Genomic DNA, 27,557 nt, shown 5'->3' with positions numbered 1-27,557 from the left:
AGTGAAGCCATCTGGGCCAGGGCTTTTTTTTGTTGGGAGTTTTTTAATTACCTTTTCAATCTCTTCTTTTGTTATGGGTTTATTTAGTTGTTCTACCTCTATTTGTGTCAGTTTAGGTAGGTAGTGTGTTTCTAGAAATTTGTCCATTTCCTGTAGGTTTTCAATTTGTTAGAGTACAATTTTTCACAGTATTCTGTAATGAACTCTCTTAATTTCAGTTGGGTCTTTTGCGATCTCACCCATCTCATTTCTTATTCTGGTTATTTGCTTCCTCTCCAGTTTTTTTCTTGTCAGTTTGGACAATGGTTTAATAATTCTTTGAGCTTTTCAAAGAACAAGCTTTTGGTCTTGTTAATGCTTTCAATTTTCTATCTATTTTCTATTTCATTTAATTCTGCTCTAATTGTTATTCTTTCTTCCTCCTGGTACCCGAGTGCTTCTTTTCCTGCTCTCTCTCCGCTTGTTCCAGTTGTAGGGTTAATGTTTTGATTTTGGCCCTTTCTTCTTTTTGGATGTGTGCATTTATTGCTATAAATTTTTGGCTCTTTCTTCTTTTTGGATGTGTGCATTTATTGCTATAAATTGACCTCTGAACACTGCTTTTGCTGTGTCCCAAAGGTTCTGGTAGGATGTGTTCTCATTCTCACCTGAATCTGTGAATTTCTTTATTCCATCTTTAATTCTTCTATAACCCAGTAGTTTTTGACCAAGATGTTGTTCAGTTTCCATGTGTTTGATTTTTTTTTTCCTTGCTTTTTCTGTTATTGATTTCCACTTTTATGACTTTATGGTTAGAAAAGATGCTTTGTAATATTTTGATGCTTTGGATTCTGTTAAGGCTTGCTTTATGGCCTAATATGTGGTCTATTCTGGAAACTCTTCCACGTGCATTGGAAAAGAAAGTCTATTTGTTTGCTGTTGGGTGGAGTGTTCTATATACGTCTATCAGGTCAAGTTGGTTGATTGTGGCATTTAAATCTCCCATGTTTTTATTGAGCTTCTTTCTGGATGTTCTGTCCTTCACCGATAGTGGTGTGTTGAAGTCTCCTACTATTATTGTGAAGCTGTCTATCTCTCTTTTCAATGCTGTTAGAGTTTGTTTTATGCATTTTGGAGCCATGCCATTGTTGTGTAAATATTTATTATGGTTACGTCCTCCCGGTATATTGACCCTTTAATCATTATATACTGTTATCCTTTCTGGTGGATTTTACTTTAAAGCCTATTTTGTCAGAGATTGATATTGCCACTCCTGCTCTTTTTTGATTGGTGTTTGCTTGATATATTTTTTTCCATCCTCTGAGTTTTAGTTTGCTTGTGTCTTTAAGTCTAAGGTGTATCTTTTGTAGGCAGCATATAGACAGATCGTGTTTTTTTTTTTATCCATTCTGCCACTCTCTGTCTCTTTACCGGTGCATTTAGTCAATTTACATTCAGCATAATTATTGGTAGGTATGCATTTAGTGCTGTCATTTGAACACCTTTTTTGTGTGTGTTGTGGACAGTTTCTTTGTTCCACTTAATCTTCTGTGCTAAGTCGTTCTTCTTTATGTATTTTCTTTTCATCTTTTTCACTGCTGTTGATTTTGTATTTGCTGAGTCTTTATGTTTTTCTTCTTTTTTATTCTGATGTGTAGGATTGTTAGTTCCCTTGTGGTTACCTTAATATTTACCCCTATTTTTCTAAGTTTAAACCACTCTTTTATTTCTTTATATCGCCTTGACTTCCTTTCCATATGAAAGATCTATGACATTTTTTAGTCTCTCTTTGTTGTTTTAATGTTGTCATCTTTTACGTGTTGATGTCTCTGTTTCCCTATTTTCAGTGTTTTAGCTTTGATTTATTTTTGTGACTTCCCTATCTGGGATTATATCTGGTTGTTCTGTCCTGTGTTCTAGTCTTGGGTTGTTATCTGATGTTACTGATTTTCCAACCAGAGGACTCCCTTTAGTATTTCACGTAATTTTGGTTTGGTTTTTAAAAATTCCCTAAACTTCTGTTTAACTGGAAATGCCCTAATTTCACCACTGTATTTGAGAGATAGTTTTGCTAGATATATAATTATTCGCTGGCATTTTTCTTCCTTCAAGACTTTATATATGTCATCCCATTGCCTTCTTGTCTGCATGGTTTCTGCTGAGTAGTCTGAGCTTAGTCTTAGTGACCTTCCTTTGTACGTGACTTTTCATTCATCCCTAGCCACTCTTAAAATTCTCTCTTTATCTTTGGTTTTGGCAAGTTTGATTATAATATGTCTTGGTGACTTTCTTTTGGGATGTAACTTTTGTGGGGTTTGATTAGCATCTTGGCTAGATATCTTCTCATCTTTCACAATATCAGGGAAGTTTTCTGCCAACAAATCTTCAACAATTCTATTTGTATTTCCTGTTATGCTCTTCTGTTCTGGTACTCCAATCACTCAGAGGTTGTTCCTCTTATAGAGAGTCCCACATAATTCTTTAGTTTCTTCATTTTTTAAAATCTTTTTATCTGATTTTTCCTCAAATAAGTTCGTATCAAGTGCTTTAACTTCAATCTCACTAATTCTGACTTCCATTGCCTCAATTCTGCTTCTATAACTTTCTATTGAGTTGTCTAATTCTGAAATTTTATTGTTAATCTTCTGGATTTCTGTTTGCTGTCTTCTATGGATTCTTGCAGCCTGTTAAATTTGTCATTGTGCTCTTCCATAATCTTCTCAAGTTCCTCTCTTGCTTTGTCTGTGTGTTCCTTGGCTTGTTCTGTGTTTTGCCTGATCTCCTTAAGAGTTTTTTATATTAATGTTTTGTATTCTACCTCTGGTAATTCCAAGAAGTTCTCTTCCTTTGGAAAATTTCTTGATTCTTTGTTTTGGGAGCTTGCTGAAGTGACAATGGTCTGCCACTTTATGTGATTTGATATTGACTGTTGTCTCCAAGCCATCAGTAAGTTATTCTATTTATTTTATGTTTGCTTACTGTGTCCTAGCTTCTTGTTTTGTTTTGATATGCCCAAATAGGCTGCTCGTGTGAGCTAGTTTGATTATTGGTGCCTCTGAACCTCTAATATCCTCTCACCAGGTGGTTAGATCTGTTACTAGGTATGTGAGCCCAGGAGTCCATTTACTTTTCTTGTATGGATTCAGCTTAGGTGTCCAGGTAGTCAGTCACCAAGTGTGTGGTGCAGGCTCTCACCTACAGTCCTATACTGGCAAGGGTGACTGGAGTAGGTACAAGTATCTGGCTGCAGTAGGGGGTCATGTGCTGAGCAAAGCAGGGGGCTGAGGGCTGCCCCTGAGTTTCTGGGAGGAGTGTGTCCCTATTCCCTACAATGTGTAGTTGGGTGGGTTTTGCAGCTGGACTATAGGCACCCAATGCTGTTGACTGTAAGGACTGGGAGGCACCACTTATTCTTGGACCCCTATCGCAGGTGGCAAGGTGGCATCGGTGAAGCCACCAGTCCTCAGGCCTCTGATATGGGTAGGTGAGGACCTTACTTAATGGGCAGAGTGGTATCAAATGTCACAAACCTGGCTCTCCACTATACAGCTGATACAGTGAAGTTAGCCTTCAGGTATATACCCTGCTATACTTTGCTAATGAGGGCCTGCGCTGTTGAAACGGGCCCACACAGGTCTATGCAGGGGTGAAAGGCATTCAAAGCCCGTGGACCCCTTATGCCTCTGTCTAGGCCAAGGAGCTATGCCTGCCCTGAGTTCCCAGCTTAAGGGAGCTGGCAGATTATTTTTTCCTGTTTGTTAATTTGTTCCCTCTCCAAGGCTGGGAGAATGGCTCAGAGCATGTGACAGGTCCTACTTCTGGCCCGGGGATGTGGCAATCACTGAAGCTGGCTCACGACCTGATGCAGAACAGGGAGGGACCAGGTACACAGGAGAGAGGTTCTACCCAAAGAGGGTGGTTTTTGAGCTGCAGGGTAGGTTAAACACACATGCTTATCTTTTGCCGATTGAGTGCCACTTTTCACTGGCTCTGGAACCCTGAACAGAATCTCCACCACTCGGTCTTTCCAGATCCTGAACACCACTGCTTGCCTCTCCATGCACACCAGCCAATCTGGTCCGCAGGCCACCGGCTCCCACCGGGTCAGGTCTGGCAACTCCCTGCTGCTTCTAAACCATCCCTCCCTTCCCCTCCTACTCAATCCAATTCCTCAACTTTTCCTTTGATGTTCAGGGCTCCTAGATTGTCATATGTAATCAATTCACTTGTTTTTTCAGGTCTTTCTGGTAAGAGGGACCACTGGAAGCATCTGACTACTCTACCATGTTGGCCCCGCCTTTTTTTTTTTAAATAATAACAACTGCCCATATGGCACAGACACAGTCAATAATGAACTCAAACAAAACTAACAGAAAAGTCCCCAGAAAACCAAACAATAGTTTAGCTTAACAAGTAAAAATGTCTGCTTTTAGTATTAGGCTCTTTTAAGAACTATCTATATGAGATCAAATTGACAACAACTTGAAAGATTAGACTGGAACCTCAGGGGACAGTGAGTTTATGTTAATGAGGGAGGAACAACTCAGAAAAGGAGGGTAAGAATGGCTGCACAGCTCGAAGAATGTAATCAGTGTCACTAAATTGTACATGTAGAAACTGTTGAATTGGTGTATATTTTGCTGTATATATTCTCAGCAACAACACCAAATTTTTTAAAAGAACTCAGAAAACAGCTCCTTAGAGTTTTTAACACAAAATTCAGAATTCAATTGCAAAAAAAGAAAAAAAGTTGGGGTGGGGTAGTGGAATTAATAATGCATAAATAGAAAGAGTAGCAAGAAGAAAAGGCTTGTATAATCTTAATAAAGCACAACCCTGCTGAGTACTTAAAACTATGGCAATAACCAAGGGAAGACTGGCTACAAACATTCCGTTAGCTCAAACAAGGCACCAACTAGGACTAACAGAGGCAGGAAGGTAGAGATAAGTTGATATAAGACAGAAACCAACCTCATCCATTGTTGACTTTTTTGTTTAACAAAAAAGAAGCTTTACTGTTTTCAAGTCAGCCCTACCTACCTTGCTTAATGATACAGTAATAAACCATATTTAGTACATGAGTTACTATCATAAATGGACACTTGTAAAGTGCTAACAAACATTCTCTGAAACAGTATGACAAAGATTTTCCTAACTTTGGTTATAGTCTTAGCCAGGACAAAAATCTCTAAATAATACAAAATGAAACTAAAATATAAGTCAGCCTATATGCGATCTATCACAATTCTTCAATCACTAGACTATGGCTGAATGACGCTCTATTAAGTTAAAGAAAAGAACAGCTGATTTGTGTCATCTGATTGAGATAGCCAATAATATCATCAACATACATTCTTGGTGGACCCCAGTGGCTGAAGTTGGGAGTTTCCTCTCCTTCACCTTCTTCTCTCTCAGGTAACTCACTGAGGAAGAAGAAAGAAAAAAGCATACATAGAACCCATAAGCCACATTCTTATTATTAAAGCTTCTTGGAAAGTTTTGAAATTGCACAATCTATACATAGTTAAACAGTTCTTAATTTTAAGCAGTTTCAATATTTACATGAATAAATAGCTAAGTGTGCATATAAAGCAAAAATATATTGCTTTAATGTTTAACTCAACAAATACCCACTTAGCAGCAGAAAATCATAGACTTATAATGAGTACTTTTGTTGGTATTTTCTAAAAATTTGTGTTTGATTTGTACAATTTCACATTTGTTTCTCTATTAATAAAAAATCTTATAAAATATATTCATTAAAATTTGGTATGAAATGATCAGTAAACAGAACAGTCTGTATAAGCCAACATAAACAGGTGAAATGGCTAAACAGTCAATAACCACGATCCATCTCGCTACATTTTTCTGTCACTCTTACCCCAAATAATTTGCCTATCATTTGTATTCCATGAATATTTTGTGTAGTTGTACAGCACTTTACAGTTTAGAGAGCTTTCACTTATATTACTTAATTTATTCTCACCTCCTCCCACCAACCACCATCACATTTTCGCCCATCAAGTTATATTAGTATGAAAATGCTTAACCGTATAACATAAAATGCTGAATTACAGGGTAGTTAGTTATAAGAGTAATACTATTTAATAGCGTATAGACTTTAGCATATATTATCTGGAATAGGAATCAGGAGTCCTAAACTCAAGTCTAACTTGCACTATGAAATAAGTATGTGACTTTAGACTATTAAACAATGTCTGATGCTGTAAACTGTAACAGTCTATAAAAAAATGTAGGCACTACCTCTTCCATTTCATCTTCACAAAAATCCTGTGAAATAAGCACAGCAAGTCATATTATTATGCTTTATACATGAGGAACTGAGACTTAGACAAGGCTCAGACATACCATACAACCTCACAACCTCTCCACCTATATCCAAAACTTTGCTTCAACACTGAGTTTCACTGCTTCGTTTTCTCTGAACTTTCAAATAATGACTGTAAAAAGTGGCAAAACTTCATCTACTTGCTACTTTACATACTTTCTAGGATATAATGGTCTTAAGGCCATATGAAAAGAAAATAAACGGAAAGGATCTAGACAATTAAAAAATCAGTTAAGAAATTGGGATCATTAACATCTCACCCACTACCAGATGGCTTTCTCACCTTATCCAATCTAATTTTAATGATTAAAAGCATCACAACATTCATGGAAAAACAATTTGGCATACAGTTGCTCGTTATTTACCTCATGTCCTTTCTCTCGTTCTTCCTTATCAATACAACCCCTTTTTTATTCCAGGTGGCACAATGCCTAGCTTCAAAAAAAAATACTTTTTCTGGATTTCCTTTTGGCTAAGGGTAACTGGAGGAGAGCTGGTGGTAGAGTGGTTAAAGTACTTAGCTGCTAAGCAAAAGGTCAGTGGTTTGAACCCACCAGCCACTCCATGGGAGAAAGATGTGGTAGTCTGCTTCCGTAAAGATCTACAGCCTTGGAAACCCTATGGTGCCTTTCTACTCTGTCCTATAGGGTTGTTATAAGTTGGAATACACTCAACGGCAGTGGGTTTGGTTTTTGGTAAGGGTAACTGCATGCCACAGTTCTGATCAGTGATATGGAAGCAAAAGTCCTTCAGTGAGGTATCAGGAAAACACATTAAATGGAGGGAGAGTCAGCTGACACGAACCTTTTGCTCTATGCCACTCCCCCCTCTTATTCCCTGGAATGCATAAGTGATATTGGTGGCGAAGCATCCATCGTAAAATCATGAAGAAACCATGAGGACTAAAACCATATGTTACATAAGAACAGCACAGCAGAAGATATCAAGGTCCTCGATGACAGCAACATCATACCATCCGACGGCTACCCTCCTCAAGACTTTTTATATGAAAAAAATTAAGCCTCTGTTTGGTTATTCCATATGAAGTGGGCCTTCTATTTATAAGGAGCTGAGTGCAACTCTTAAATGATACACCCATGATTCCACCAGTTTAAGTAACTGCCTTCACTTTTTCCTATTACTTTATCGTTCTGTGTGCATGCACATATTATACATATCCATTGAATAGTTGTAATCATAGCACAAACTTTCATATTTTGATTATCCTATGCAATGGTAACGAGGATTAAAAGAGACATGACTGGCATTTAACTGAGGTTTAACCAATATTGCTTTCCTTTACAATTTCTCTCACTTGAAGTTGTATCAGTATTTTTCCACAAATCATCATCTTCATTATAGGTAGTCCCTGACTTATGACATATTCGAGTTACAAGAAATTACACTTATGACCATCTGTTTGGTTTTTTTTTAACATCTTTTCGTTAGTAATATGTATGTATGTATTAAAACGTATCTGTAAGTTCATACGTAATGTTTCCAACCCCCAAAGACAAATAAAGGGCAGATTTACAAAGATATTGATAATAAAAGGCAATAATAATGGGGGAAAAAAACGATATTTGGCTTACATCACAACTGACTTAACACAGAGTCATCCAAACGGAATAAGTCAGGGACTACCTGTGTTTTTTATTTAATAGAATCAATCTTAATGCTTGTTGACGTAATTTAATTCATCTGCTATCCAATATATGGGGCACTTAGATTATATCTTCCTTTCTGGAATATTGACATTACTGCAAGGAATATCTTCATGCTATACTGCATTTAAAGTTCTCCTTTAAATAAAGTATAATTGGAGCAAGATTGAAAATTAAAAATAAAAACCAGCACTGAAACTTTCTTCCTCTCCATTTTCTACTCTCCTGCATACTGAATCATGGCAGACATTGAGTGAAAAAAAAACACATGTCTTTTTATTTTTAATTGTGCCACATTTATACTTTTTACATGAAAAAATTAGGAATTAAATTCTTCAATTAAAGAAAAAAATATTTCATATTTCCTAAACTGCTGGTTCTTACATACAACTTAAGGAAAAAATATATTATCACTGTCTAGATTATGGAAAAGGAGTTCTGAGTGGCACAAACTTTTAAACACAATATTATTAACCAAAAGGTTGGCAGTTTGAACCCACCCAGAGGTGCCTCAAAAGAAAGGCCTGGCAATCTGCTTCTTAAAAGTCACAGCCTTGAAAACCCTATAGAATGCAGTTCTATTCTACAACACATGGAGTCATCACGAATTGGAATTGATTCGACAGCAGCCGTTTTGGATTTTAGGTAAGAATATGGAAAACTTTAGTTTTCTTTGATAAAGTGTGTAAGAAAAGGATTATTCTTCTCTTTAAAGAAACTCACTGATATTCTTATAGCATATTATCTTTCTTCAGGTAGTTGATATATCCATATTTTATTCAGACTGTTTCATACCCAAGATATATAAAACTTGCTAAAGCTTAGTCAGATAGTGTGATTATTTTTGGAAATATAGTCATAGGTAATAAGTACCTATACAAACTAATGTAGTCACTTTATATTGATAAATGCATATACCTTTTAAAAAATGCATTACCATCGAGTCGATTCTAATTTATAGCAGCCCTATACCTTTTAAACCAAATTAAAATTTAACTGAGAAAGTAAAATACTATTTACTGTATACATTAAGATATACATTTGTATATACATATTTGAAACTTCAACAAGGGATTTCTAAACTCAAATTTGATACTCTGCACAGTGATCAATCATGGCTAATAACTCAATCAGTCAGAATCTTAAATTTTAAAGTAACTGAATTTATGCCTCTTACATTCGACCAGAGTTTTAAAACAAGTTTTTTTTCTTAAAGGAATGGACCATCCACTAGAAACTGTACTTTTTATTTCAGTCTTTTAAAACAAATGCCCAAAGTTATCACTCTCTATATCTCTGGGAAGAAATATGGAGTGCCCCATTAGTAAACAAGCAGATATTAATAGTAAGACTTGATCATGGTGTAGAATTTTTTCAACATCTTACAAAAACCAGATGAATCCAGATTAACCAAGATGACTTTTCCTTTTCAATAGTACTTTTTTATATATACAAGTTGTCCTTCCATATCTGAGGGGAATTAGTTCCAGGACCCCAGCGGATACCAAAATCCGCAGATGCTCAAGTCCCTTATATAAAATGGCGCAGTATTTACATATACCTACTGTATACTTTAAATCATCTCTAGATTACTTATAACACCTAATATAATGTAAATGCTACAGAAATAGTTGTTATACCATATTGTTTAGGGAATAATGACAAGCCTCGAGGTGAACAATGCTCACACAAGGAGTGCTGAAGAGAGACTGAGGATCTGTGAAATGGCGGGAGGCCACAGCAGCGAATGCCTACACATCACTTCCTTCACGTGGATGCAGTGTAGTACTTGAGGTACAGCAATTCAAGTTTTGCTTTTTGGAACTTTCTTTGTTTTCTTCCCCCCCACCCCCCTGAATATTTTCGATCTCCGGTTGGATGAATCCATCTATAAGGAACCCACAGATACAGAGGGCCGACTGCATATAAAATTTCCACCTACTAAGCCATGTGAGAGTCAAGTAAACTAAGCACCCTAAAATAATAAAAGAAGAGCTCTGGTTCTAAGTTTTCTTAAGATTTCTTTTTGCTCTTTAAATTTAGACTCTATATAGCAACTGTGATACACCACAGGGAGCATGTGTGTTCTATACCAGCGAGAACAGGCACTGGTGTTTTCCTAACTAGTACAGTTCCTTATACAGATGTTAAAGTATGATTTTGAAGTTACAAAGCAAATTATTACCTGGCACCAGCCAAGGAAAAAAATTAGGCATTCCCTTACACTAAAGTTTAAAACGACACAGACACTGTGTTGAGCAAAAGAAACCAGACACACAAAAGTAAATACTGTGTAATACCATTTATATGAGTTTAAGAACAGGAATAACTAATTTACAGTGTTAGAAATTAGATTAATGATTGTCTGCGGTGATACACTGCAAAAGGGGCAGGAAGGAAGTTTCTGGGGTGATAGAAATGTTTAATATCTTGATTAGGGTGTTGGTAACAAATGTATACATTTATCAAAACTCAGCAAACTGTACCTTAAAATTTGTTCATGTTACTATACATAAATTATACTTCAATAAAGTTGAGGTATAACACTTGCGTTAAAAAATTTTGCTAAGAAACAAAAATTCAAGTCATAAAGGGTAAATTGCTCCCTCAGGTCAACTTTGAAAATGAAAGGACATGATTAATTTACTTTTCAAGTGGAATTTCTTTACAGGAGCCAGGTGATCAGGTCATGTGTCAGAAAGGCAGGACTCAGAAAATAAGGAAGTTTAGAGGAAGGAGGAGAGAACTCGGCCTCACTCTGGAGGTCGTTTTATACAGAGATTTTTCTAATTCCATTACTTATTTTGTCAGCACTCGTTCGACAAGCTTTCATATTTATGGTCATATCATTTGCACATGAATATTCAAAGTGTGACCTTCACTAGGACATCTTTCCACAAGATGTAAAAAATACTATTACTTTCCTTTTGGCCTTCTGAGGGCCTGGATTAGTAAACAAGGACCTAATTATATTTTCAAAGGTATTAGCACACTGCTATTTGGACTTCTTGTTCTAATTTTTCACACTTGTCTTCACCTGCCGTGTGGACTGCAGCTGAAACAGCACTGTAAATGTGTAAAGTGTCACGTACTTGAGGTTATAACCTCCCTGGAAACTTCACCTTTTTCCTCCCAACTTGGACATTCCAGAACAGCCCTCTCTCAAACACACATTTTTATTCTTTGCCCCTTATTCACAGCCTCCTTCCCATGTCCTAAATTTACACATAAGTTTTGTCAGTTTAAATCAAAGGTAAATCTATTAAATATCCACCATCTACTCAGAAGCCATTAAATGCCAGGCACTGTGATGGGGGCGTAAAATACAACACTAACTCATTTAATCCTTGCAACAAACATGGGGAGCTATTATCAATCCCATTTTAAAAAAGAGAAAAATGAGGCTCAAAAAAAAAAAAAAATACTAAGTGACTTTTACAAAGTCACACAGTAAACAGAGAAGACAATATTTAAACTGGGATCTGTTGACCTGGAGGCCATGGGTTTTATATTATACCACAATGCTCGCCCCAACTATGGCACAATTTCTCCTGTTTCACCTCCTGCTAGTGTTAACAAAGCATCCAATCCTAGAAGCATTTCTTTTTGTTTACATCCTTTTATAACTACAACATGAGTTTTTTCTATTTTAAATACAAGTCTTTCATCTCGAGTTCATCCTCTTCCTGGACTTTAGCCTCCTGACACCTTGTTTTACTTAGTGTGACTGGACCCTATTTTATTACTTTGTAAAAAGGAATCTGCAACCTCCTTGAATGTTTTTATAAACTAAGAAACAATCACTACCACCCTGGGAACACCTCAGGGCCCAAGAGCTTGTTGTTGCCTTTGCTACAACCATCACTGCCAACCTTTTATTAAACGTCTACTACATGCAAGGCAACGTATTAAGTGCTTTATAAAAGCTCTTAACCTGGAGAACTCCCTTGTTTACAGGGTCACATAGCTATAAACAGCAGAGCAAAGATTTGAACAGTGCCCACTCTCTCTATTCTATAAACATCCTATTAGTTTGAAAAACATCCACATCCCCTGCCATGAGCACCCACACCTCTTTTGACAGCAGGTGTTGACAGAGATGAGGGAGAAGCAAGCAAGCAAGCCGGTGAGTTCTAAAAAAAAATAATCTCAACTGACCTTATAAAGGGAAGAGCAGCAGAAGGACACTGGGAACAAGATCACCTGGATTCTTTCAACAGTATCATACCCTGCCTGCCCACATTCCTCTTTCTAGAGATCTCCACTTTCAAGGTACATTGACCTCTTACCACCAGTCCTGCTCCAAAGATAAGGGGTAGTCGGCTTAACATAAAACCATACTCTGCAGCCATTAAATACTTATCCTTGGCACATACATATATACATACCTCTGTTGGGTACTACACAAAAATTAACACAAAGAAGAAACTCTACAATATCATTTAACACTACATTACACCCTGATGATTTAAAGACTATCTTCCAAAATAATCTATGCATTTCTCAGAGAGACTTCTTAATGTGCAGTAACTATTCACCTATGAACGTATCTCCATGGGGCATACCCTGAAAGGATTGCAACGGGGAATCTTATTTGCAGAAACTCTTCTGGAACCTGCTGAGACTTAAATATATTCTAAATCTCAGACAGCAAGCTTAAAAAGCAACTTTCAAATACAAGACTGATCTCTCAAGACAAAGGTGAGCTTGTAGCCCTTAACTGCCTATGTCTGCATAAGCAAATCAGCTTGTCAAAGTGCTCACTTTGGAGAAAAAGCAATGGGATGGGAAAAATGCATACCTTTCCTCTCTGAAGTGGGAAGAATTGAGTAAAACACAACCAGTGTTCCACTTTCACTTCTGCACAAGGAAGCAAGGGTAGGCTTGGAAATTTGTTTAGATCCTTTCCAATTCTACAGTTATAATTCTCTAGCTTTAGAGAAGCTCCTCCATTTCTGAAGTCGTCTGCCAGATTCAACTGTTACTACTACACACAAAAGAAATTTTTTTTAATGAAGGTGTCTCATTTGGAAAGTAATTTGACTACATAAAAAGTTATAACTCTTCCAGCACTCCCATTTCCAGGCATCTCTCCTAAGGAAACAAATCCATTGCTTATTTAACACTCTGCATTCCTCTGGGGGCTGCGTGTGGCAATCTGGAGATTATCTGTGAGCACAAATTTCTCACACCAGGACACCAGGCCTGTGTGCACCTCCCATCTGCAAGTTAGCTCCCCAGCTCTGCTAAGTGAAACAGTCACCAGATTCCTCCAAGTAGATGGACCTGTGTCTTTCTTCTCCACTCAGAGATGAGCTAAACAGTGGCACAGAGAACTTTTTATGATGTTTCTACACAAAACTCTGAGCAAAGGTCACAGCTTGCTGAGCAGAAGTGCATATCATCTAAGACACCTCATATGTCAACATAAAACCATACCTGGGCTAAAGGTCTTAATAAAACATCATGGCCAATGAATCCCACCCTCTCTCTCACCCCGGTTATGCTTTGCCAATACCACCAACCCCTTTGTTCACCTCTAGTCTCCCTTACTCTCAATGCTACACCACTGTGGTTTTTCCTTCAGATGTGCTTCTCTTCCCATACCCCACCCCCAAGGCCAAACTATCCATCACACTTCATTGAATCTCCTTGAACTGTAAACAAACTACTCCATACCCTAACCTCCTCACTGAATGTTCTCTCAACCTCTTCAATAGCTTTTAGTTTTCTGCCAAGAACACCACACTCAAGTGGGTAACTTTCACTCTCTCCCCCTGGGGAGTAGTTGGAAAAAAGGGGTACTTTTCTAAATTCTTTCCTACCACTAGGTCATTACTCTTCTACTATTTTACAGCTAATTTCTATTCCTACACATCACATCTTAGCCCTCACTTTACTAGCCGGTGATCTTAGCAAATGACCTTTCCCTCAAATGACAGGAAAAAAAAAAAAAAATCAAGGTCATTGGACAAGAATTCCCTTGAATTCCTGCCCCCAAGCTGCAAAAAAAAAAGCTGCATCTGTACCCTTTCTTTTATTCCTGGAACCTTAGAGGAAGAGGTGAACTTCCTCCTTATCAAACGTTCAAAGGTTAATCTTGGTAGATGTGCAGTGTCCTCTCCCTTCACCATCTCCAGGGACTATGTTTAATTCATTCCCTTTCTAGCATTTACATATTCCTCTTCTGGATCTTCCCTATAAGCAAATAAAATTTTTTCAAGTTTCCTTTTTACATATATATGTAGATTTTATACATATGTGTGTGTGTGTTTGTGTATATACGTATATATGCATGCACACATATATCTGTATATAAACAGACAGACAGATATCCCCTCTCCTTTCTCCAGTACCCTCCAGTTAGAGACAACAAGCATTATATTAGCGTCTTTTCAGAGCCAGGACTCTCAAAACACTAGTCTGCTCTTACAACAAGCAATTTTTGACATTCTGTTCAATTCTCAACCCCCTACTCTTTGATTTCCACTCTAATGAAACTGTTCTATGCTTACCAAGGGCATCCATGTAGCCAAGCCCAGTGAAGACTTTTCTATTCTTATCTATCTTGACCTTACTGTAACATGTGGCATAGTCCTTGATTCTTTGTTAAAACAGTCTCTTCCCTTGGTTTTTATGTTGACCTCTAGTTCTTCAATTTCTTTCTACCTTTTGTTCATTCTTCCTCACTCTTTTCTTCCTGCATTCATGCCTTATATATTGCTGCTTTGCAGGATTTCAATCTTGGCCCAGTGCTCTTTTTATTCTTTGCACTTCCCCTGGATGACTGTATTCAAATCCAGGATTTCCACCCATACCTGATTTGCTCCCAATTGTCCATGTCAAAACAGACTTCAATATTAACCCCGACCCACATATCTGTTGATTTCATTAAGTTGTCCTACAGATAGTTCAGCCCTCAATGTGTGCAAAACTGATGTCACAATTTACACTTCCAAACTATTCATGCTCCTATTATCTTATGTTGAAGAATTAACAGTCCATTATCTATCTTGTTTCCCAAACTAGAAACAGCAGTCATCCTCAACTACTCCTACTCACTCACAACATCTAATCATTCACCAGCTCCTACAGACTCTCTAACGCTCAAATCTATGCTCTCCTTTATTTTTCCCCAAATGCTTCTTGCCTAGATTGTTAAACTCTTAATTAATCTCGCATTCTGTAAGAAAATATTCTCTGTAATCCACTTTGCACACACAAATTTGTATATATACTATAATTTGGGGTATGTGAAATTATCATAGCAATTATCTAGTATAGTAGACTGTAGTCATAATATTTTTCTATATTTTCCAAATGATCGACCATAATAACGCATTTTTTTTCCTTAGAAGGAAAAAAAAAACTATTTTATGATGTGAAAACAAAAGAGAAATGATACCATACCATGGATTAGTGGCATATCTAGGAGACAACATTCCTGTGTATGTTGAGGCTTTTGAAACAACTTGGGTCCTGGGGAGTTGGTATAAAGGCAATTCTTCTTGATCCCTTCTGTGAGCCGCAGCAGGAAGGTCAACTAGCAAGCCAGGCCCTTGAACATCATTCGGAATCATCGTTTCTGAAGAGCAAACCCAGATTACATTGAATACAAAATGCATTAATTCCTCCATCTTTCATTCAACAAATAGTTACGTGCACCTACTATGGGCAGGCTCCCTTCCAGGTGGGAGACTGATAATGTTAAAGTAAATAGGCAAAACATGTACTGTGTTAGATGATGATAAATGATATGGTGAAAAACAAAGCAAGAAGGAGTGACAAGGAGTGCTCAGTAGAGGAGGGCTGCAATTTTAAATATGGCCTCACTGAAAAGATGACAATTGAGCACTATGAATATTTTATTTTTTAAAAAAAACTTAATGATGGCATTCTAGTCTTATTACAAATGTTCCTTTATCAGTCGATTTAAAAATAAAAAATTCTACACAATAACAAATAACCAAATAAAAACACTTACCTTTTAAAAAGGTCTTTGTTTATAAATTACAAAATTATCTTACATTTTGTTACTCCGTTTAATTGTCATGTCAACCTTTCAGTTAGAGAGAAATGATACTATCAACCATATTTTATAGATAGGTAAACTCAGGTTAAGTAACTTGCTAATTTTTACCCAGATTGCCATTGTTTATTTAAATATTTACAACAAACCTTCTGCCAAATTCTTATTTTGATTCCCACTTAGGAGGGTTCACAAAATAAACTCGAGAAGCATGTGGGGAAAAAAAAAACAACTTTGGTGTTTACTTCTTACATTCTTTTCTAGTCTTAAGGCAGCATACTTAGACAATTACCATATTAATTGAAAAAAATTAAAGAAGGTATTATTTTCTCCTTACATTTGATACAAAAAATTAGGACAACTTCTCCATTCTCACCATAATAGGTTATTTTCTGATGCTTAAACATGTTAAAGAATTTCACAGTTCCCTTTCTTTCCAGCGGTGTTATCTACCTGGGATGCTTACCCGAACAACCTTTTTCTGACCCAGCAAAGTCTACTTTCTTCTTGATAGGTTCAGTTTACCTGTCACTTTTTCTCTAAAAACTTCCTATATTCTCTCAAGGACTTATATTTTTTCATACAACATTATTTATAAAAATGCATTCATTTTTGTAGCTATTCCACCATATTAGAATGTGAGCTCTTTCAGGGTGAGGATTATGCATACCTCACCTTTGTGCTGTGACCTCTAGAGAGCAGGATGGAGTGGAGATGGGAGATAGGGATTGGGGAGTTTTAGTTTATATATTTTATATATTTTTGTACTTTTGAAATTCTTATAATGAGCACTTATGACTTATATAATAAAACCTAAAATATATCTTTTAAACATATACAAAGCTCCAAAAAGAACAGACAAATCATTTATGAGTAATTTTTTAAAAAAATTATTCAAACAGTGAAGATGAGGCAAACATTCTTCATTCTCATGTAAATTCTAAATATACTAATGAAAACAGCTGGAACATAAAACGTTTGACCAGACCTCTATTTCCTCAAATATAAAACACAGGGACTAGACAAGATTGCCATAGTTACCTTTAAGAGTTGGTGCCTGCTTTGTAATTTACTCGTTTGTTTTAGTCAGTTATAATACTCTCATTTTAAGTCTCCTAGTAACTGTGGTAGTGTGAATAATGGCTCCCTAAAATGTCCAGAATCTAATCTGTGGGATCTATAACTGTTACCTTATATGGTAACAGAGACTTTGCAGATGTGGCTAATTAAGTATTGGGAGATTACCCAGGTGGACCCTAAATGTAATCACAAATGTCCTTATAAAAGGGAAGCAGAGACAAGAGGAAAATATGATGTGAAGGCTGAGCAGAGAGATATGAAGATGCTACACTGACGGCTTTGAAGATGGAGGAATGAACCGAGAAATAAAAGGAATGTAGCTCTAGAAGTAGGAAAAGGCAAGGAAACCAATTCTTTTTTAGAGACTCCTCAGGGGACACAATCCTTGATTTCAGGCCAGTAAAACTGATTTTCGATATCTGACCTCCAGAACTATAGAAGAATAAATGTGTGTTGTTTAAGTCACCAAGTTTATGGTATTTTGTTAAGCAGCCATAGGAAACTAATACAGTAGGGAGCTGCTGTAATAAATGTTTCAAAATGTTGGAAAGGCTTTGGAATTGGGTAATGGGTACAGGCTGAAAGAATTTTGAAGAGCATGATAGAAAAAGCCTGGATTGCCTTAAACAGAATGTTAGTACAAATATGGATGTTGAAGACACTGCTGGTGAGGGCTCAGAAAGAAGTGAGGAACACATTATTGAAAACTGGAGGGAAGGGGATCCTCTGTTACATACTGGTAGAGAGCTTAGCTGAATTGTGTTCTACAGTTATGAGCAAAGCAGAGCTTGTAAATGATGAACTTGGGTATTTAGTGGAGGCTACTTCCAAGTAAAGTGTTGAAGGCATAGCTTGGTATCTTTACACTGCTTTTAATAAAATGCAAGAGGAAAGAGATAAACTGAGGGAAGAACTATTAAACAAAAAGGAGACAGAACTTGATATTTTGGGAATGGAGGTAGTCCCCAACTTACAACGGGCTTCTATTCCAACGACTTTGACGTTAAGTCAGTTCTGATGTAAGTTGAATACTTCCTTTTTTTTTTTTTTTAAGTTTTCATTATTTTTGACTTTTATTATCAGTATCTTTATGAATCCAATCTTTATTTGACTTTGGGGGTTGGAAACATTACATATAAACATCTGGGAGTGAACATCTGAGAATGATAACATCAGCAAATTACAAGCTATAACTTTGTATGGAATACATTATTACTAACAATAAGATGTACCAAAAAAGAAAAAAACAGATGGTCATTAAGTGTAGTTCATCCTAACTCAAGTATGTCATAAATTGGGGACTACCTGTATACAGATTGAAAACATGCTAAAATTAGACAAACTGTATGCTCTGGTGAAAAAAACAAGGGTGAGGCTATACAACCTTTTACTAATGCCTTGAAAGGATCAAAAGTTGAGGGTGTTCAATCACACAGCGGGTTCTATGAAGAAATGAAGCACGTGGCTCACAAATTCCCTTAACCATCTCAACAGAAGCCAGGAAAAGAAGACGGAATTATGCAGGAGAAGTCTGTGGAGGACCCTCTTACCTAATGATGTGAATCCTTGTGGTACCTATGGGAGACCCACAAGGTTTTTAAGAATGTTACATCAGCAGAACACTGTCAGCTTGGACTAAAGGGGACAGAGATAGGATGAAATGAAGGAAGGTTGTCAGACTCCCAAAATACTATGTGCAGGAAACAGGCTGGTAAGAATACTCAGCAAACATGTGCTACCTTTCAAAGAAAGGACGACTGTAAGGGAAGAACATTGGACCCACACACCAGAGCCTCAAGCCACAGAGGATTATTCCCAGGACTTAAAACATAACGGAGCTTGCCCAGTTTGATTTAGAAATTGCTTGAGGGCTAGTGAATTCTATCTTCTTCCATTTTCTCCTTTTTGGAATGTGAATGTCTATTACCATTATACAATGCCATCCCACCACTGTATTGGGAGCAGAAGACTTGTTTACTACTTTCACAAGTACACAGATAAAGAGGAATTTTGCCCCAGGTAGGATCATACCCAGAGTCTCATCCATACCTGATTTAGATAATGAGATTTAGGATTTTTGAGCTGAAGCAATTTAGATAAGATTTTAGATTTAAATTGATGATATAATGGGTTGAGACTTTGGGGGATGTTGAGATAGGTTAAATATATTTTATACATGAAATAGATATAAATCTTTTGAGACAAGATACATTGGTAAAAGCAGCCTGTTAAACACAACATTGGGTTTCACAGGTTGCTAGAGTTTGTTCAAACGTTTCATTACCTGCCCCACACAAAGAATGCCCATTGCCTTCTTCATGGACCCATGTCCATGCTCAGGCACACATTTCTCATCCCCCACAGTGCCTGAACACAGTTACACTTTACAGAGCTGTTCAGTAAGCACAACACACTACCCGGGAGACCAGAAAACAAATCAAGTCCTGGAATATCTCTGCAGTTATTAGGCAGTGATCATAAGAAAGACACAGAGAGAACAGAAAACAATTTGTAGCTGTTGTTAGGAGCCATCGAGTTGGTTCTAACTCATAGTGACCCTATGTACAACAGAACAAAACACTGCCTGGTCCTGCACTATCCTCACAATCGTTGCTATGTTTGAGCCCATTGTTGCAGCCACTGTGTCAATTCACCTCGATAAGGGTCTTCCTCTTTTTTTCTGACCCTCTACTTTACCAAGCAGGACGTCCTTCTCCAGGGATTGGTCCCTCCTGATAACATGTCCAAATTACCTGAGACAAAGTCTCGCCATCCTCCCTTCTAAGGAGTATTCTGACTGTACTTCTTCCAAAATAGATTTGTTCGTTCTTCTGTCAATCTGTGGTATATTCAAGATTCTTTGCCAATACCATAATTGTCAGTCTTTCTTATTCATTATCCAGCTTTCACGGGCATGTGAGGTGACTGAAAATACCATGGCTTGGGTAAGGTGCACCTTAGTCCTTAAAGTGACATCTTTGCTTTTTAACACTTGAAAGAAGCCTTTTGCAGCAGATTTGCCCAATGCAATACGTCATTAGATTGCTTGACTGCTGCTTCCATGGGTGTTAACTGTGGATGTAAGTAAAATGAAATTGACAACTTCAATATTTTCTCTGTTTATCACGATGTTGCTTATTGATCCAGTTGTGAGGATTTGTGTCTTCTTTATGTTGAGATGTAATACATACTGAAGCCTGTAGTCTTTGATCTTCATCAGTAAGTGCTTTGAGTTCTTTTAGGTTTCAGTCAGCAAAAATGTGCTATCTGCATATCGCAGGTTATTAATGAGTCTTCCTCCAATCCTGATGCCATGCAGTTCTTCTTATAGTCCATCTTCTCAGATTATTTGATCAGCATACAGATTGAATGAGTATGGGGAAAGGATACAACACTGACCCACAACTTTCCTGATTTTAAACCATGCAGTATCCCCTTGTTATGTAGAATGATTGCCTCTTGGTCTGTGTATAGATTCCGCATGAGCACAATTCCCATTCTTCACAATGTTATCCATAATTTGTTATGATCCACACAATCGAATGCCTTTGCACAGTTAATGAAACACAGGTTAACGTCTTTTTGGTATTCTCTGCTTTCAGCAAAGATCCATCTGACATCAGCAATGATGTCCCTCGTTTCACGGTCTATTCTGAATCCGGATTGAATTTCTGGCAGTTCCCTGTCGATGTACTGCACAATCGCTTTTGAAAGATTTTCAGCAAAATTTTACTTGTGTGTGATATTAATGATATTGTTCAATAACTTCCACACTCTGTTGAATCACTTTTCTTTGGAATGGGTGCAAATATGGATCTCTTCTAGTTGGTTGGCCAGGTAACTGTCTTCCAAGTTTCTTGGCATAGATGAGCAAGCACTTCCATTTGTTGAAACATCGCAGTTGATTTAACCAGTTCCTGAATCCTTGTTTTTCACTAATGCCATCAGTGCAGCTTGGACTTCTTCTTCCAATACCATCAGTTCTTGATCATATGGTACCTCCAGAAATGGCTGAACATCAGCCAATCCTTTTTGGTAAAGTGACTCCGTATATTGCTTCCATCTTCTTTTGATGCATCATTCAATATTTTGCCCATAGAATCCTTCAATATTGCAACTTGAAGCTTTAACTTTTACTTCAGTTCTTTCAGCTTGAGAAATGCCAAGTATGTTCTTCCCTTTTGGTTTTCTAACTCCAGGTCTTTGCACATTTCATTATAATACTTTACTCTGTCTTCCCGAGCTCCCCTTTGAAATCTTCCGTTCAGCTCTTCTACTTCATCATTTTTTCCATTTGCTTTAGCTAGTCTACATTCAACAGCAAGCTTCACAGTCTCTTCTGACATTCATTTTTGTCTTTTCTTTCTTTCCTATCTTTTTAATGGCCTTTTGTTTTCTTCGTGTATGATGTCCTTGATGTCATCTCACAACTCATGTGGTCTTCAGTCATTAGTCTTCAATGCATCAAACCTATTCTTGAGATAATCTCTAAATTTAGGTGGGAGATACTCAAGGTCATACTTTGGCTCTTGTGCACTTGTTCTTATTTTCTTCAGCTTTAACTTGAACTTCCATATGAGCAATTTAAACACAAATAGGGACGTTAAAAAAAATGTTCCTTGATAAATGGAAGTTAATGCTTACAGGAAAGGAACGCGGGAAATTCTCAAAGGGTTTATACAAGAATAGAATGTCAAACAAAATAAAGGCAAAACTAATCCACGAAAAGACTGGGTCACACAACTTAGAAACTGGAAAAAAAGTATTAAGTTTATTTGCTGTTGAATAACCATACAGGAGCAGCATATTACTTTCTCATTCAACAAATACTTCTGGAATACCTACTACGAAAACATAACCAGATACAATCCATGCCTTACAGAAGCTTTGTGTACAGTAAGAAGCAGGCATACAAATGAGTACGTGCACATAACTTCTAGGTACAATGACAGAACGTGGTCCAGGGTTCACTGGTGGCACAATTCAGGGAAGATTGGGAACATACTTTCTGTCTATCCTACTTCTAAAATCCTGTAACAGTAAATGTACTACTCATTTGGAATTTATCATGTATGCCTTACATTATTAATTATGCTGATTTATAGATTTAGTTGACTCTCTGAGGAGGCAGCTCTTCCCCAGTTGTGTCTTGAGCACCTTCCAACCTGAGGCGCTCACATTCTGGCACTACCTCAGACAATGTTGCACTGCTATTCATAAGGTCTTCACTGCCCAATTTTTTCAGAAGTAGGCTGCCAGGTCCTTCTTCTTAGTTTGTCTTAGTCTGGAAGCTAGGCTGAAACCTGTCTACCAAGGGTGACCTACTGGAATTTGAAATACCGTGGCAAAGCTTCCAGTATCACAGCAACACACAAGTCACCACAGTACTACCAACTGACAGACACATGTGGTCACAATCAACGACCATGGAACCAGCAGTAAAGAAATCAAAAGATGTATTACGTTAGGAAAATCTGCTGCAAAAGACCTCTTTAAAGTGTTGAAAAGCAAAGAAATCACTTTGAGGACTAAGGTGAGACTGACCCAAGCCATGATATTTTCAGTTGCCTCATATACATGTGAAAAAAATCAGCACAAACAGCAATGATTGTGAGGACAGCACAGGACCTGGCATTATTTCGTACTGTTGTGGGGTTGCTAGGAGTCGGCACTGACTCGACCACACCTAACAACATGGATTTAGTTTAGTGGCCCATGCAGAGTACAAGCTCCTTGAGGATGATACACAATTTTGAATTAAATATAAGGTCAAGAACAGCTCTCTACACACAGGTTCTCGAAAACAATTTTAAAATTTAACTGCTTAACACAGAGAGGGACATGGGACTGAAATAAAGTGTGACCTTTGCTGGACAAAGATCTAAAGAGCAAAATGAAATTCTGAGTAGAACTAACTCAATATGTACATTGCTGAAATCTGTATCAATAATTTTCAGCCCACCCATGCTTAGCACTAATCCACTCAGGCCTGTAACATATTCTGGGGGCTCTCAAAAAATTTCCCTAAAAGCAAACTGTTATGAAGGCTTTTCTACTGAGGACAGGTTTAAGATATAAAAGTTTAGCTTAATTCCAAAAACTATAATCTCTTAAGAATAAATTCCTAGGACCTTAAAAAGTAACAGATTAAGGCATCAGGAAGGTAGAGGAAGTAACTATGGAGTCACTTAGATAATACACAGAGCAAGGCTCACAGGTAGACTAGATCATCCCATGAGAATATCCCTTTATCCATTTTTTTCCCAATGCCACTGCCCATCCCTGCCAACACCTACCCCATATATTTAATCTTTTTCTTTCAGTCCTCATGGTATAAAGCAGTGGCTCTCAATCAGGAGCAATTTTGCCCCCAGGGGGCATTTGGCAATGTCTGGAGACATTTTTGATTGTCATGACATGGAAAAGGGGTACTACTGGCATCTAAGATTAGACACCAAGAATACTGCTAAACATCCTACAATGTACAAGTCAACCTCCCATACCAGAGAATTACTGGGTCAAAAATAGTGCTGAGATTAAGAAAACCGTGCTAAGAAGTATCAATGGCAATCGAATAGATACAGTCTATTCATTCATTCATTCACTTGTGCGGTAAACCTTCTCCAAGTATTCAGCATGTCAGGAAACTATAGAAATGTAACAAATTAAAAACAAAAACAAGTATAAATAAACACGTACACTCGTACTTTCAGTATACCAGGAGTACTGGAAAGTCACAATCTGCTATGCATCATGAAAAACTGGATAGACTCATCTAAGACATTCAAAATGAACTATGCATGCACTGTTTTGACCCCCCAGGGAAACGACAAGTGTTATTATCTAATAGGAACCTTAAATCTTTACCATTAAGGATTCCATTCTTCAGATTTTACTTAATAGAATTCTGAACTCACATCAAACTGCTATATCACTTTCTATACCTCTCTTTCTCCCCTTTCAATGTATTACTATACAACACGAGAAATGCCCACAGAGAAAGGCTTTTCCTATAAGCAGAGTCATAACAGGTGAAGGACAGCATAAATCCTGAACAATGGCTCCATAAATCCCAGTGCTATGAAAGAATTTAACACTCTCACCTAGGAATGTTAATATTGTAACGACATTTGCTATTTTAGTGTTGGATTAAGGAAAATTATTTTTAAAGTCACGCTTTCAGGGATATATAAGAATCGATATTGAGGGAGGGGGTCGGCAGGGAGAGGCACTATACTTTTAGAATTCTTTAATGGAAACTAAGTTATTAATGTACCAAAATTGACTGTAATATATGACTATAAAAACGTTTCATAAATGTTTAAAATATGCCTCTTTATTAATATTTAACAGCCCCATTCAAGGAGCTAACAGTATCACTTAATAGCATCAGAGATTTATTTCAGATTCAGTGTAAGATACTAGTTTTAGTCTCCATCCATATGTTAATAAAATGCAAAATGAAGCAGAGAAAATGCATCCCTCTCAGAAAATAGAATCTGAAAGTTCTAAGGTGAAATATAAGCCATGGTTTATTCTTCCAGGTATTCTGAAGTAGATTAATTAATAAGCAGAGTTAAACTCAAAACATCAGAACATATGAAAATGTCACTGTGAAATTCACTGTATGCAAAAACAAAACTGAAGGACTGCAAAATAATGTAAGTTGTGTTTATGGGAAACAAAACCACAAACCTAAATCCAGACTGCTTTCAGTTAATGAATTAAGATTTTCCAGATCATCAAATCTGCCTCGTTGACTGTTGCCTTCAGCAGAGGTTATGGAGGATAGGGAATCGATGCCAAAATTTTCTTTCATCTTAAGAGGAAGAAAAACAGAAATGCATTAGTAATGAAATGCAATGTCATTCAAACCAGATAACAGGGATAGTGGAAAACTGGTCTGCAAACAGGCATTCTCAAGTAATGGTTTCTACTGTGGTAAGTAGTAACAAATGCTAGAAACTGAATACCTGCAAAAGTGTGGGCTAGTAAAATCTAGTTTTTTTAAATATTGGATTTTTTTGTTTTAAGAACTTGACTTATATATACTTACCTGGCAGGGGAGATACCATGATTACGAAGAACTTGAGTTAAAAACAAGTGGATTTGAATAAACATTTACCAAGGTAGAGGAATAAAAGATTTATTGGGTCAAGCAAGGTCAACTGTTGATGCACACCACCCCCTGGGTCATGTGGCTCTGATGCCTACACTTTAAATAAGTTAACTGCCAACCCTAAAACACACAGTGAATTTTTGTATCTCTAAGCCATGCATTCCTTAGTCTATCTGTCTAGAGAACGTCTAGTCATGCAAACCTAAAACCTATAGATAAGCATTGTGGATGGCTTATCGCACTTTCCTCTTGTGCTCCTTTATACCAAAGTCTCTTATGGTGTTTCAAAGTTACAAGCTTCCAGAATATACAATTCTCAGTTAAGTATTTTATCATGATATTTTAAAAGTCTTTATAAGTATAAATGTAAATATTATATTCACAATATGGATATACCAAAATTCCCTTAAGGTGAATAACACTAATTCTCTATAGTTAGAAATTAAAGTTGTTCAAAACAAAATTGTGAATTATATTTTTTATAATGTTTCACATTTTTTCATTAAGTTTTATTGTTCAGACTTCAGTGGTAAGAGAAAGACCTCTCATGAACCAAATACTGCTAGCTTTTTCCAAACAGATTATGAATACAGCTAAGTATGTAACTCTATGAGATACTCAATGGAATCTACAGAACACACAATTAAACTCAAATATTAAATATGAATAAGAAATAAGATAGAAATACACCCTGTCTATAATAAAATAAGCAAGAAGAACTTTTTCTTAGAGAGGTGAGTATGGAGGAAACAATAGGCACTAAGTATTTTAACTGAAAGGACCTCTGGTGGCCCAATGATTAAGCACTCAGCTGCTAACCAAAAGGTTGGCGGCTCAAACTCAACAGCTGCTCCCCAGGAGAAAGACCTGGCAATCTGTTCTCATAAAGATTACAGCCTGGTAAACCGTATGGGGCAGTTCTACCCTGTCCTATGGGGTCCAAATGTGTAGCAATTGACTAGATGGCACACAACAACAGGCACTTAAAAAGAAATTTTACTATAATTTTTGGGCCATTTGGATATTAAGAAAAAGGTAATGGCAGTCATGAAAAGGAAGAATAAGAGAACTGATACCTGAATCTAGGATTTCAATATGGTGGATATGAGGTTAGATCTGCAGAAAAATGACTTCCATTTTGTTTGCTTTTCTTCTAAATAGAGAAGAAAATACCACTATACAAGTACTCCCAGGAAAATGAATCCTCAGGCAAAAAGAACCAGATCTATAAAACTTCATGGCTTTACTCTTTAACTAAAACGGGGTATGAGGGCAGTAGAGAAACTCTGAAGTAGCTGAGTACTTTTTGCACTCCACATATATAGTTGTATCTGTAGTTGAAAATAGCTTACAACAAAGACGGAAGTGATAATGTTTCTCTATCCCTCTGGAGGGTACCCTCTAAATAGAAACGTATTGGGTGCTCCATATTTGTAAAGCATTTGAACGCGTTTTTAAAATCCATTATAATTTTAGATAATAAATTACTCTTACAGGGATTCATCAGTAATGTTGTTGTTGTTAGTTGATGCTGAGTTGAATCCAACTCACGGCAAACCCATGTTACAGAGGAGAACTGCTCCATAGGGTTTTCAAGGCTGTGACCTTTCAAAAGCAGAACACCAGGCTCCTCTTCCAAGCCACCTCTGGGTGGGTAAGAACTGCCAACCTTTTGGTTAGTAGTTGAGCACTTAACCATTTGCACCACCCAGGGACTCCTCCATCAGTAGTGAGAGGAGGGCAAATAAAGATGCAAGCCCATCCTAATCATGTGCGACCAAGTGTGTGTAACCATTGCCATTGTTGGGTAGAGGAGAAGGAAGAAAAAGGGTTAACGTCCAAAGCAAGAATATACGATTATTTTAAAAAAATAAAATACAATTTAAGCAAGACATATTAGGACTGAAACAACCTTAATCAATGCCAGTATGGAGAGGCCATAGAGGTTATCTCAGAGAATCAGTAACGGAAAATAAAAAGAAGGTAGCTAAGAAATTTAACAGATTTAGTAATTAGGATGTACATCCTTCAAATTGCAAGCCCTGAATGTTGTTACAAACAAGTCTTTTAAAGAGCAATTTATCAAACAATGAATTGACTTGAAGGGTTAACCTTACAAGGGGATTGAAAAAAACTAATGTTATGCAAATGAGTACTTGAGATCAGGATAAAATTTGAGTGACAGCATAGATTCAAAAATTTCTGTATCTCAAACAATCTATATGGAAATGAAGATGAAGTACTTGGAGAGTTGTGTTAAATGATCAAAAAGTGGTTCCATCACACACAAAATGTAACAATCTTTGTTGGTTACCAGGGATGGGAGGGGTGGGGGGG

At 37.1% G+C, this 27,557-nt stretch overlaps 1 protein-coding gene across 1 annotated transcript in view; it reads right to left on the bottom strand.

Annotated features, from left to right (window-relative positions):
• PATJ (PATJ crumbs cell polarity complex component) overlaps positions 1 to 27,557 on the bottom strand; it is a 431,680-nt gene that overhangs the window by 244,756 nt on the left and 159,367 nt on the right. The window contains exons 21-23 of the mRNA XM_023730369.1: positions 24,797 to 24,920; positions 15,403 to 15,577; positions 5,331 to 5,402 (exon numbers count right to left, since the gene is read on the bottom strand). Of these exons, the coding sequence (XP_023586137.1) occupies positions 5,331 to 5,402; positions 15,403 to 15,577; positions 24,797 to 24,920 (371 nt within the window). The remainder of the gene's footprint in view (positions 1 to 5,330; positions 5,403 to 15,402; positions 15,578 to 24,796; positions 24,921 to 27,557) is intronic.

The sequence above is a fragment of the Trichechus manatus genome, unplaced genomic scaffold (assembly GCF_000243295.1).
Source record: "Trichechus manatus latirostris isolate Lorelei unplaced genomic scaffold, TriManLat1.0 scaffold00003, whole genome shotgun sequence".
Classification (NCBI taxonomy): Eukaryota; Metazoa; Chordata; class Mammalia; order Sirenia; family Trichechidae; genus Trichechus; species Trichechus manatus.
Note: the sequence above shows the minus strand (reverse complement) of the source record. Positions and strands in the feature narration are given on the sequence as shown.